The 13,319-nt window shown below is 26.4% G+C and overlaps 1 protein-coding gene across 1 annotated transcript; it reads right to left on the bottom strand.

The window, feature by feature from the left end:
- Positions 1-59: 59 nt before the first annotated feature.
- LOC145836219 (CTD nuclear envelope phosphatase 1 homolog) lies at positions 60-1,776 on the bottom strand. Its single transcript, XM_082944039.1, has 4 exons — positions 1,639-1,776; positions 899-1,081; positions 349-451; positions 60-148 (listed from the first exon to the last, which is right to left on the bottom strand). The coding sequence occupies exons 1-4, from the start codon at positions 1,774-1,776 to the stop codon at positions 60-62; spliced, it is 513 nt and encodes a 170-aa protein (XP_082800165.1).
- Positions 1,777-13,319: the final 11,543 nt, after the last annotated feature.

Genomic DNA, 13,319 nt, shown 5'->3' on the forward strand with positions numbered 1-13,319 from the left:
CCATTTTCTATTTTTAGTTATCAATCAAATAAAATACTTAATTTTAAAATAACTTAGTATTACCTCATTTTCTCGAACATTGGAATTAGTTCATCAAGACATTTATCATTTCGATCTTCATACCAAGACTCGATAGGTATTCCATTTTCTGTTGAGTTTATTAAAAATTAAACTATTTTAATTAGCTTAGATAATAAATATTTTTAACCAACAAAGGTATTAAAACTCTATCCTGTAAAATTGGTCGAGCAGTTATTAGAATTTTTTCAAATACTATTTTAAGTCTTTTAAACAATTTTACTTGTACCTACAGGTATATACATAATTGAAATTACAAATTTAAACTACCTTTAAAGTGCCTGTAGGTTTTCGGAGAGTTGTCCAACAAAACAACGTTTTTAAGATCTTTTTCGACCAGTCTCAAGTCTTTGGCATGGCCACAGCCACAGTGCTGAAATAATGATCTTTGTTAAATGAATTTAAAAAATCATATAATTATTTTGCAAACAGTCGTAATCGTAAACATGTTTTTTCATTAAGACGGAACTTTGTTGGTACGCTGCTAAAAAGCAATGAAAGTTGAAAATATTTAAGATAATAATATTCTGTTTACTAAAATATATTAACTAAGTATAAAAGATAAGTAAGTTTTAATTAAACACGAGCCAAAATTGAGAAAAATAATAAAGACTATGGTGAGGTGCATTGAGCTAAAAATTTCCCAAAGTAATTTTTACAATAACTTATATAAGCCAAAGCCAATGTTGATGGATTGATATTTAAAATAAGTAATTAAAACAAAATTCAAACAATTCGTCTAACAAATCTTCCTCTCAATGACAAGATATTTAACAATTGGTCATATGTTAATATTAAACTGTGTTTAAAATACAAAAACCTGTCTGAAAAATCTCCTGTTGATAATCCCCCTTCCATTATCCAGGTAATCAAGAATAGGTGTCGCGTACGCTTCAGCGCCATGCGTGTATACGACCAAATTGTACCATTCGGAAACAGTATCAAGGAACTTGTCAACTCCAAGTCTTTTGTAAACCCACATGTAGCTTGAAAACCAATTCACCTATTTGAAAACATTTTGTTTAATTGTTTATACTTAGCGTTAGTTTACACGTAACTTACTACTAGTATTATTATTACTAGTAACATAAAAGTATACAATTCTACATAAACAAAACAAATAAAATTTTTGATCAATTGTTCTACAAATCCAATATTTCATAACCATGTAATTTGAGAACCAATTCGGCTGTTTAAAAATATTTTGTTCAGATGTCACTACTTAGCGTTAGTTAGCTCAAAATGATCATAAAATGAAAATAAAAATGTAATTATGTAAGTTTCAATTTTATTTGCAGTTTAGTTTAAACATTTTTTCCATAATTTGTTGTTTATATATAAATGCAATAGTTTTCCTTTCTCTTTTTGGTTTTCACGTACACAAGTATTACAACTGTCTATATTAGAAAAGTCATAAAACATAAGAATATTACTTGAAAACAAGCTTTTATTAACATCAAAAGTAACTAAAATAAACTTGGTTAACAGGTGAATTTAATGTTTATCATGCTTAATTTACACGGTTTATCAAAAGGTTGATCAAAAGGAATAAAAACTTACTTTAAAAACGAAATCTGGTTTTCCACTGGTTTGGTACTTCATCCCATTACCGATTTTCCTGGAATGTACCAGTGTCTCGTCCAAGTCAAGAACGAGTGTTTTTCTTTTGACGATTTGTTTGACAATTTTAACGGTCATTTTGATGCTTTTGTTTTAGTTTCTGCAGTAGAAAACTTAGCATTAAAATAAAGTTCTTTTTTCCCAAGATTGCTTAGTTTAAATTTATTTTACAATATTAAGATAAACTCTAATTATGGCTTTTTTTATCAAAGTATACATTTTGATATGTTTTTTATGCGGTTTTTGCTTCTAATAGTAGAAACACAGCGCTAAAATTAGCAAAAATAGCCTTTAAAAACAAAGGCTTTTTTATTCCACAAGGTTTAACTGAACTGTGTACTATGTGAGAGACTTTTGGCGACCCGTTTGGTACTAAAATATTATGCTGTACCGATATGTTGCCAAAAATTAAATACTTTATTATGTTTATTTAAAAAAATAAATTATTGTCAAACAAAGAGTTGTTATTAAACTGAGATAGTAAATTTGCTTAAAACCTTTAAAACAAAACTAATTATGCTTTATATAATACCATAAAAATATTTAGATCAAAGAATTAAATATTTAATGTTAATAAATTTGAAGCATAAAATTTTCATTAGTTTTAGAAAAGCATTTTTATTGTTTTTAATTTATCAGTGCCAAAACTTAACTAAAAGTGTCAATAAAAAAGTCTAACTCATTAGAACAGAAATTAATATTGTTTTTTATTATAACTTTTATCTATAATTTTCTTAAATTAACATTTGTGTAGATAACTTATACGCTTTAGTTAACAAAACACTTTAGTTTAGATTAATTAATTTTTATTGGGTTGTGTACAAACAGTTATGTGGAACTCAACTATTTTATGACAGATTTTTATCACTATTTTAAAATTATACTTTAATCTGATTTTTTATTTAAGAACTGACAAAGGAGTTTGACCGAAACTTAGTTTGCATTATAAAGTCCTGAAAGTATTAATGTATTATTTTTCCTCTAGTAGTTAAGATATTTTACTTTTTTCTAAAAATAAAAACATGAAATATATTTTTAACTTTTAAGTTGTGCTATTTAGCATCGTAACAGATATAAACAAAATTTTAAGATGAACGATTATACGGTACAAAATTAAAAGTTTAAGATTAGTTAAAAATTTTATAAACAGATATTTGTACAAACAAATAAAAAATGTTTTTAATAAACTTAACATAACTTAATTAGGTAATCTGAAACTAAGAATAAAAGTCATAATATTCTAAAAAAATCAGTGCACACTAAGCTAGACCGGTGGTTTTAAGTTTAACAATTTGTGGGCATTAAACTAAAACAAAATTTTCTGTGGACCACAACTCAAAACTCATCAAAATTTTTTTGACTATTTTAAACATTTTTCTTTTAAGTTTAGTGTAAGTTTTTAATTAAATATATCTATTCAGTAAACTATAAAACAAAAGGAACTACTTTAACAAGAAAACAGTTTATAACAGATAATTAAAAGTATCGCACACCGCGCGCAAAGCGCGCTTTTGTGCTAGCAAATAAATAATGTTATAAGTAAAAATATTACAAAAAAGTAGAACTTTATAATTTTTAAACTAAGTTTCAAATGTTATTGAAAAAATCTTAAAATTTAAGAAAACAGTTGTTTAAACTAAGCATAAGAACAGAATGAGTTTCAAACAGAAACTATAAAAAGAAGAAAAACGTCTTAATATATCTATTCATTTTATTATAAATGAACTACATAAAAAAGGACTCGTATTGATAAAACTGACCAATCGGTTAATGTAGTTCAAATACCTGATTGTAGAGGTAACTTTAGCGTTTGTTCATTTATGAAAAAAATTTATGTCTTTGGTGGATTTACTGAAAAAGGAACTATAAAAAAATGTTATAAATATGATACAAAAAGGAGTAAGTGGAAACTTATAGCCAGTATGAATGAATGTAGGCAAGTTGCAGCTTGTACAGTATTCAAAGGTAAAATTGTCTTGACTGGAGGTTACGACGGTGAAAATAAAGTAGATATAAACTCAGTAGAGGCACATGATTGTTACGAGAATAAATGGGATTTTTTGCCTTACATGATCAACAAAAGAAGTTTACATGGAGCAGTTTGTATGGGCAACAAGCTGTTTGTGATTGGTGGAAATAAAAATGTTACTTGCGAGGTATTTGATAGCAGTTCCATGAAGTTCACTAGTATAAAGCATTTAGATCAAAATTGTTATTGTTCTGTTTCCGCGGTCAGTGTTGGTAGCGAAATTTTGATTTTTGGTTAAGGGTTTATGGCAGGAGAAGAAATTATTTGCACTTATAATGTTGAAAAAAATGAATGGTACTGTAAAAGTAATCGTTTTAAGCAATTCGTAGGAGGTTTAGTATGTCTTTCATAACTTTCTGTTATTTAACAGTTTAAAATGTCCATGTTGCCTGATAATTTTATTAAATGTACAATGTGTATTTTGTTGTTTGACATTGATATACTATTTAAACTCATTTTAGTTTTCAAAATTTAAAAATTCATGTTGCTGTTTGGTACTTACTATTCTTTTTGTAGTTTAAATCCTTAGTTTTCAATGGAAATTGTGGATATTGTTGTTTTGTTATTTTGTCTTTTCTCTTCAACAATAAACAAAAAATCGAATTTGTTAAATTATATAATTAAAATCTTGTCATAATCAAAAAATAGTTTTTTTTTTGATATCTTGAGTAGTACAAGTGATACGAATAAAATTAATTTGATTATCGGTGAACTCTAACTTATTTATCTTTAAAATCTAGCATAATTTTCAACGAAAACAATTTGATGAAAAAAGTTGCTAATGTTTCTATTTAAAAAGATAAAAAAAGCAGTATAGTTTTTTAATATAGTTATACTATAGTTTTTATGAAACATTCTATAAAAAGTATTTATATTATCTAAAAATGTGTAACAAGCGTACACTGTTTATAGCATTTATAATTTAATGATAGTATTTTGTAACATATTATATAAAACATATAAAAAAAATTAAATTAAAATAATTAAAGTCAAGTTTATAGCATTTTAATTTAACTGTTTTTTAGAAATTTTTCCATTTACATTTTAAAAGAATTTTTATGGTTAAGTTGTTTTTGTAAAGTATAAAACACAAGATAATAAAATATTTTTATAATTTTTATGTATTAAATTTTCATTTCTATCCTTATTTAGGTCGACAGACTCAAAATGTACTAAAAAAAATAAAAATTAAATGTGTTTTTGACATGTATTACCAGAGATAAATGTTCTATTACTTTAATTAGATGAATTAATTAAATATAGGTTTTTTAATTACTTTTCAATCAAAAAATGTAATACGCTTTAAATTAAAAGTTAATGGTTAGCACCAAAAATACTATTTTTACTGTTTAGTGATTTTTTTTAATTTTTTTCTATTTTAAAAATTTGTATCTAAATCATAGATATAAACTATATATCTTTTTAGTTATAATCTAGAAACACTTAGTTTGGCTTGATATAAACTATTGTGTAGTAGTGAAGTTTATCTTTAAATTTTTACTATAGTTGCCGAAGTTGTAAAATTAAAGCTTTATTTTGTACTTTACTAAAAACTTGACAGTTAATTAAAATCAAATTTCCATTAAAAATGTAAAAACAACTAATTTAAGTTAGGTGTAAAAAAAAATTATTTAAGCTTGCTAAATTTCAAAAAGCGACAACTTTAATAAGTAATTATAAAAACTTTTATTATTAATTTTTGTTTTAAGAAAGTGCAAAATCGTATGAAGCCGAAATGGCATTTTTGCTGTTCAGTACATCCAATGTCTTGTTTTCTAATTAGTTATATCTAATCGCAATAATATGGAGGCCAACATAATAATATAACTCATTTTTGATGAGTTTACAACTGTAGTGCTTGAAATATTATGAAAGTTTAATCAATAAAAAGAAAAACTTTAGTTTAATCGGCTCATTGTGTAAAAGCTAGTTCGTCAAAAACACTATAAAATTTTAACACTACAACATAACTGAAGTTTTATGTGAAATTGTGTTGAATAGTATTTGTTAAAAAAACAGATTTTAATAAACAACCAAGAGCATCGCACACCGCGCGCAAAGCGCGCTTTTGTGCTAGCCGAATAAGGCAGATAAATAATGTTATAAGTAAAAAAAAAAATATTAATTAGAAATTTTTAAAATTTATGATAATTTTGAAATACTAACAAAAACTCTTAAAATTTTATATAACTTATGTTTAAACTGAGGATTAGCACAAATTAGTTTGAAACAGAAAATGTAAAAAGAAGAAAAAAAAAAATAAATCTATTCACTTAAATATAAAACAAAAAGAACTACATAAATAAGAAAATAGTTTGTAACAAGTAGCTAAAAGTAACGCACACCGCGCGCAGAGCGCGCTTTTGTGCTAGCCAAATAAAGCAAACACTAATAATAATAATAAATAATAAAGTAAAAAAAAATCATAATTAAAATTTTTCTACTATTTTTTAAGTACTATAAAAAAATACTTCAAGTTTTCAAAAACTGCCGTTTAACTAAGTATTAAAACATAATTACTCCACTGATTTTAACTTTAAACAAATCTAAATTCGTTAGCCTAAATTTCTGCCTTAAAAACTTAAATTACTGCTTTAAAAACTGTCGTTTTAACTAAGCAATAAAAGATAAATACTCTACTAAAAAGAATAATAGTATTTTAACTTTAAAGAAATCTAAATTCGTTTACCTAAATTTCTGCCTCGGAAAGCTCGCTTTCTTACGATTTTGCTTCGCAAAGAAAGGCACGCTTCGCGCGTGCGTTCTTGCTTTAACTATTATGCCTTAAAATCTTCGTTTTCTTTGTACGTCCCAACCTCAGAAAGCTCCGCTTTCTTTCGGTTTTGCTTCGCAAAATAAGCACAACAGCGCGCTTCGCGCGCGATTGTGCGATCTTGCTTTAACTTTCATGCCTCAAAAGCTTCGCTTTCTTTGTACGTCCCAACCTCAGAAAGCTCCGCTTTCTTTCGGTTTTGCTTCGCAAAGGTAAGCACAACAGCGCGCTTTGCGCGCGATTGTGCGATCTTGCTTTCAGTCTCTCTTCCTACTGCTGTTTTCGATTATATTATCCATCCCACCCACCCCAAAAATTTTATCCAATATATATTTAATATAATTTTATAAATAACTAGAAATTTCATGTTACGTCACTAACTCTTCCAGATGTCCTGTTTTAGTCGACATAAAATCGTTTAAAAATATGTATAAAAAATTTGCATAAAATTAGCATAATTTTTTTTTTTGAGTTAATTATCAAATTTAATATTTTTGAACTTTACTTTGAAATTACTGTAATAACGTTAATTCTTAATAAATAAAAGTGTTATACGTTTAAGAAATAAATAAAATATTACACAACTGTAGTAACTAATAAATAAAACAAAGAAAGTCAATGTGCTATAAAAAAAACATCATTTGTTTACTTTTGTATTACGTTTTTGTTTACGAACAGGACAGGCTTAAAACTTACTGAAACTTTAAAAGAGCTTTTTGTACTTGAATAAAGTTTTTGTTAAAACAAAAATAACCAAAACTAACTTCAACCCTCTTTTCTTCAGGTCCTTTTCAACTGTGTCGAGTATGGTCAAAAGGTTCTTAACTGTTCGGTGCAGCACTTTTTTCTCTTGCTCCAGCTCACCTATCTTCTTCTCCAGACTTCTGTTTTCATCTGTCTGGTTGTCTATTATCACCTTCAAGCCGGACAGATACACATTTGCCTGACCTGGACCTGAAAAAAGAAATATTATTGTGAGTTTAGCTTAGTAAATGTTATAAATCACTATTTTGATATCCTATGAAGGCCATATGAAAGGTTAATTTTATCAGCTTCCAGCTGATCAGAAATATATTTGGCTAACCTAAATCAGTTAAAGGAAAATTCTACACATATTTTGTTAACGTTTTGCATAATGGATGCTATAAAACACTGTGGAGTTTATAATATAGAAGCAACATTTGTTTTTTTATCTCAACAAAAAATAAAATCAAACAGACATATGTAAGTTTTTCTGCAGTTCAAAAGCTTTAATATGCAAAACACTTAGTTTATTAAAAACTGCCAATTCCTATGTTTACATTAAAAGTCTTTTTTTTTTTTTTTAAATATACTTAATTAATATGCTTTAAGTAGATGCTTATTTGATTAATGTTGAACATACCATATTCCTTAAAATTTTAAGTTTTTTATTAGACAATTTTTTTTTCTTAGTGTTAAAATTTATTATAGTTAAACTTATTTTATCATTTATTAAAAACTGTAAGTTTAATTTTTTGTAACCTTGTTAAAATTATTTAAAGTAAAAAAGCGCTGGACAGGATTGGTTTCGGCTGCCAATACCAAACTAAAGGACTTCGTACATTTAATGTAGTCAAATATTCTGTGAAACGTCAAAAATATTTTCTTTGAAAAATAAAAATCAAAAAAAAATACAGAAAAAACTTTCCACTCAATTTTTTTATTCTAACATCAAACAAACGAAAACAATTAAAAACTAATTTTTATTTTTATCAAATAACGAGTGCTGTTTAATTCTAATATGAAGTATAGTTTTTATGACACTTTAAAAACTTCTATCTTGGCTTATTGTTTATTCTAATCTTCGATATTCTTTCAGGAATGTTCTGACGTCATCGCAGGACCTATAGTGACGTAAAATTATTAATGACGTCATAAACTGAAACGATTTGTTAACACTTGTTCACACCTACAAGCGTGTAGCTGTTAAATATTTGTAACACAAAAAAAAAGATGTGTGCCTTTTTTTAAATTGGCACAATTACAAAATAAGTAGATTATTTTAAAGACTAAAAAGTTAAATGAAAATTTAGTTAGATATTATTACCTCCACTTATATTAGGAGAACCTCGATAAGTACATTTAAATAAAAAAGCTTGAAAATTAACTTGGTCAAAAAAAACTATAAAATTCAATTATTAAATACGTAATATACAAACTAGCCAAAGTATACAAACTCTTTCCAAAAAAAAAGAATGGAATAAATATATTCCAAAACAAGACGATTAAAGTATTTTTTTTATATAAAATAAAGTTTCAAACATAAGTATCTGCTTTAAGTTTAAATAAAATTTAAATTCCTGGATCGAGTTCTCTAAATAAGAACTAACTTTTCTAGAAAATTACCCTTTTGTATTTTTAGTCATCAAACAAATAAAATACTTTATTTTAAAATAACTTAGCATTACCTCATTTTTTCGAACATTGAAATTAGTTCATCAAGACAATTATCATTTCGGTCTTCATACCAAGACTCGATAGGTATCCCATTTTCTATTGAGTTTATTAAAAGTTAAACTATTCTAATAAGCTTAGAAAAAAAAAATTAACCAATAAAAGTATTAAAACACTATCCTCTAAAATTGGTCAAGCAGTTATTAGAATTTATTTAAATTTCTTTTCAAAGTCTTATAAACAATTTTACTTGTACCTAAATGTATATATATAATTGAAATTACAGCTTTAAACTACCTTTAAAGTGTCTGTAGGTTTTCGGAGAGTTGTCCAACAAAACAACGTTTTTAAGATCTTTTTCGACCAGTCTCAAATCTTTGGCATGTCCACGACCACAGTGCTGAAATTATAATCATTGTTAAATAAATTTTAAAAATTGTAAAATTATTTTGCAAACCGTCGTAATTGTAAACATATTTTTTATTAAGACGGAGCTTTAACAGTACGTTACTGAAAAATAATGAAAGTAACTTAATTAGGTAACCTGAAACTAAGAATAAAAGTCATCATGTTCTAAAAAAAATCAGTGCACACTAAGCTAGACCGGTGGTTTTAAGTTTAAAAATCTGTGGGCATTAAACTAAAATAAAATTTTCTGTGGACCCCAAGCTTAAAACTCATCAAAAATATTTTGACTATTATAAACATTTTTCTTTTAAGTTTAGTGTAAGTTTTTAATTAAATATATCTATTCAGTAAACTATAAAACAAAAGGAACTACTTTAACAAGAAAACAGTTTATAACACATAACTAAAAGTATCGCACACCGCGCGCAAAGCGCGCTTTTGTGCTAGCAAATAAATAATGTTATAAGTATAAATATTACAAAAAAGTAGAAGTTTTTTAATTTTGTACTAAGTTTCAAATGTTATTAATAAATTCTTAAAATTTAAGAAAACAGTTGTTTAAACTAAGCATAAGAAGAGAAGGAATTTCAAACAGAAATTATAAAAAGCTTGCTATTAAAGCTTGCTAAATTTTTAAAAGCGTCTACCTAAATGAGTGAATTATAAAAACTTTAATTATTAATTTTTGTTTTAAGAAAGTGTAAAATCGTATTTAGGCTGAAATGGCAACGTTGTTGTTCAGTACATCCAATGTCTTTTATTTTTATTTATTTATACCTCAGCGCAATAGAGTGGAGACCAACAAAAATAATATAACTTATTTTTCATGAGTTTACAACTGTAGTGCTTGAAATATTGTGAAAATTTAATCAATAAAAAGAAAACTTTTATATAATCGGCTCATTGTGTAAAAGCTAGTTCGTCAAAAACACTATAAAATTTTAACACTACAACATAACTGAAGTTTTATGTGAAATTGTGTTGAATAGTATTTGTTAAAAAAACAGATTTTAATAAACAACCAAGAGCATCGCACAACGCGCGCAAAGCGCGCTTTTGTGCTAGCCGAATAAGGCAGATAAATAATGTTATAAGTAAAAAAAAAAACATTAATTAGAAATTTTTAAAATTTATGATAATTTTGAAATACTAACAAAAACTCTTAAAATTTTATATAACTTATGTTTAAACTGAGGATTAGCACAAATTAGTTTGAAACAGAAAATGTAAAAAGAAGAAAAAAAAATATATATCTATTCACTTAAATATAAAACAAAAAGAACTACATAAATAAGAAAATAGTTTGTAACAAGTAGCTAAAAGTAACGCACACCGCGCGCAGAGCGCGCTTTTGTGCTAGCCAAATAAAGCAAATACTAATAATAATAATAAATAATAAAGTAAAAAAAAAATATAATTAAAATTTTTCTACTATTTTTTAAATACTATAAAAAAATACTTCAAGTTTTCAAAAACTGCCGTTTAACTAAGTATTAAAACATAATTACTCCACTAATTTTAACTTTAAACAAATCTAAATTCGTTAGCCTAAATTTCTGCCTTAAAAACTTAAATTACTGCTTTAAAAACTGTCGTTTTAACTAAGCAATAAAAGATAAATACTCTACTAAAAAGAATAATAGTATTTTAACTTTAAAGAAATCTAAATTCGTTTACCTAAATTTCTGCCTCGGAAAGCTCGCTTTCTTACGATTTTGCTTCGCAAAGAAAGGCACGCTTCGCGCGTGCGTTCTTGCTTTAACTATTATGCCTTAAAATCTTCGTTTTCTTTGTACGTCCCAACCTCAGAAAGCTCCGCTTTCTTTCGGTTTTGCTTCGCAAAATAAGCACAGCAGCGCGCTTCGCGCGCGATTGTGCGATCTTGCTTTAACTTTCATGCCTCAAAAGCTTCGCTTTCTTTGTACGTCCCAACCTCAGAAAGCTCCGCTTTCTTTCGGTTTTGCTTCGCAAAAGTAAGCACAACAGCGCGCTTTGCGCGCGATTGTGCGATCTTGCTTTCAGCCTCTCTTCCTACTGCTGTTTTCGATTATATTATCCATCCCACCCACCCCAAAAATTTTATCCAATATATATTTAATATAATTTTATAAATAACTAGAAATTTCATGTTACGTCACTAACTCTTCCAGATGTCCTGTTTTAGTCGACATAAAATCGTTTAAAAATATGTATAAAAAATTTGCATAAAATTAGCATAATTTTTTTTTTGAGTTAATTATCAAATTTAATATTTTTGAACTTTACTTTGAAATTACTGTAATAACGTTAATTCTTAATAAATAAAAGTGTTATACGTTTAAGAAATAAATAAAATATTACACAACTGTAGTAACTAATAAATAAAACAAAGAAAGTCAATGTGCTATAAAAAAAACATCATTTGTTTACTTTTGTATTACGTTTTTGTTTACGAACAGGACAGGCTTAAAACTTACTGAAACTTTAAAAGAGCTTTTTGTACTTGAATAAAGTTTTTGTTAAAACAAAAATAACCAAAACTAACTTCAACCCTCTTTTCTTCAGGTCCTTTTCAACTGTGTCGAGTATGGTCAAAAGGTTCTTAACTGTTCGGTGCAGCACTTTTTTCTCTTGCTCCAGCTCACCTATCTTCTTCTCCAGACTTCTGTTTTCATCTGTCTGGTTGTCTATTATCACCTTCAAGCCGGACAGATACACATTTGCCTGACCTGGACCTGAAAAAAGAAATATTATTGTGAGTTTAGCTTAGTAAATGTTATAAATCACTATTTTGATATCCTATGAAGGCCATATGAAAGGTTAATTTTATCAGCTTCCAGCTGATCAGAAATATATTTGGCTAACCTAAATCAGTTAAAGGAAAATTCTACACATATTTTGTTAACGTTTTGCATAATGGATGCTATAAAACACTGTGGAGTTTATAATATAGAAGCAACATTTGTTTTTTTATCTCAACAAAAAATAAAATCAAACAGACATATGTAAGTTTTTCTGCAGTTCAAAAGCTTTAATATGCAAAACACTTAGTTTATTAAAAACTGCCAATTCCTATGTTTACATTAAAAGTCTTTTTTTTTTCTTTTAAATATACTTAATTAATATGCTTTAAGTAGATGCTTATTTGATTAACTTTGCTTTTAGCAAAACATTTTAAATATAGAGAATAAATAAATAAATATATATATACCAAGAAAGCAAATTAGAACAACTATTAATCTAGTGTTTCTATGATAAACATGGTAATTATGGATAGAATACCTCAAATTTTTAAATTCTTTAAATTTTAAATTCGAAGTTGTAAAATTAAAGCTTTATTTTGTACTTTACTAAAAACTTGACAGTTAATTAAAATCAAATTTCCATTAAAAATGTAAAAACAACTAATTTAAGTTAGGTGTAAAAAAAAATTATTTAAGCTTGCTAAATTTCAAAAAGCGACAACTTTAATAAGTAATTATAAAAACTTTTATTATTAATTTTTGTTTTAAGAAAGTGCAAAATCGTATGAAGCCGAAATGGCATTTTTGCTGTTCAGTACATCCAATGTCTTGTTTTCTAATTAGTTATATCTAATCGCAATAATATGGAGGCCAACATAATAATATAACTCATTTTTGATGAGTTTACAACTGTAGTGCTTGAAATATTATGAAAGTTTAATCAATAAAAAGAAAAACTTTAGTTTAATCGGCTCATTGTGTAAAAGCTAGTTCGTCAAAAACACTATAAAATTTTAACACTACAACATAACTGAAGTTTTATGTGAAATTGTGTTGAATAGTATTTGTTAAAAAAACAGATTTTAATAAACAACCAAGAGCATCGCACACCGCGCGCAAAGCGCGCTTTTGTGCTAGCCGAATAAGGCAGATAAATAATGTTATAAGTAAAAAAAAAATATTAATTAGAAATTTTTAAAATTTATGATAATTTTGAAATACTAACAAAAACTCTTAAAATTTTATATAACTTATGTTTAAACTGAGGATTAGC

This window comes from Thalia democratica, chromosome 5 (assembly GCF_965202585.1).
Source record: "Thalia democratica chromosome 5, ktThaDemo2.hap1.1, whole genome shotgun sequence".
Classification (NCBI taxonomy): Eukaryota; Metazoa; Chordata; class Thaliacea; order Salpida; family Salpidae; genus Thalia; species Thalia democratica.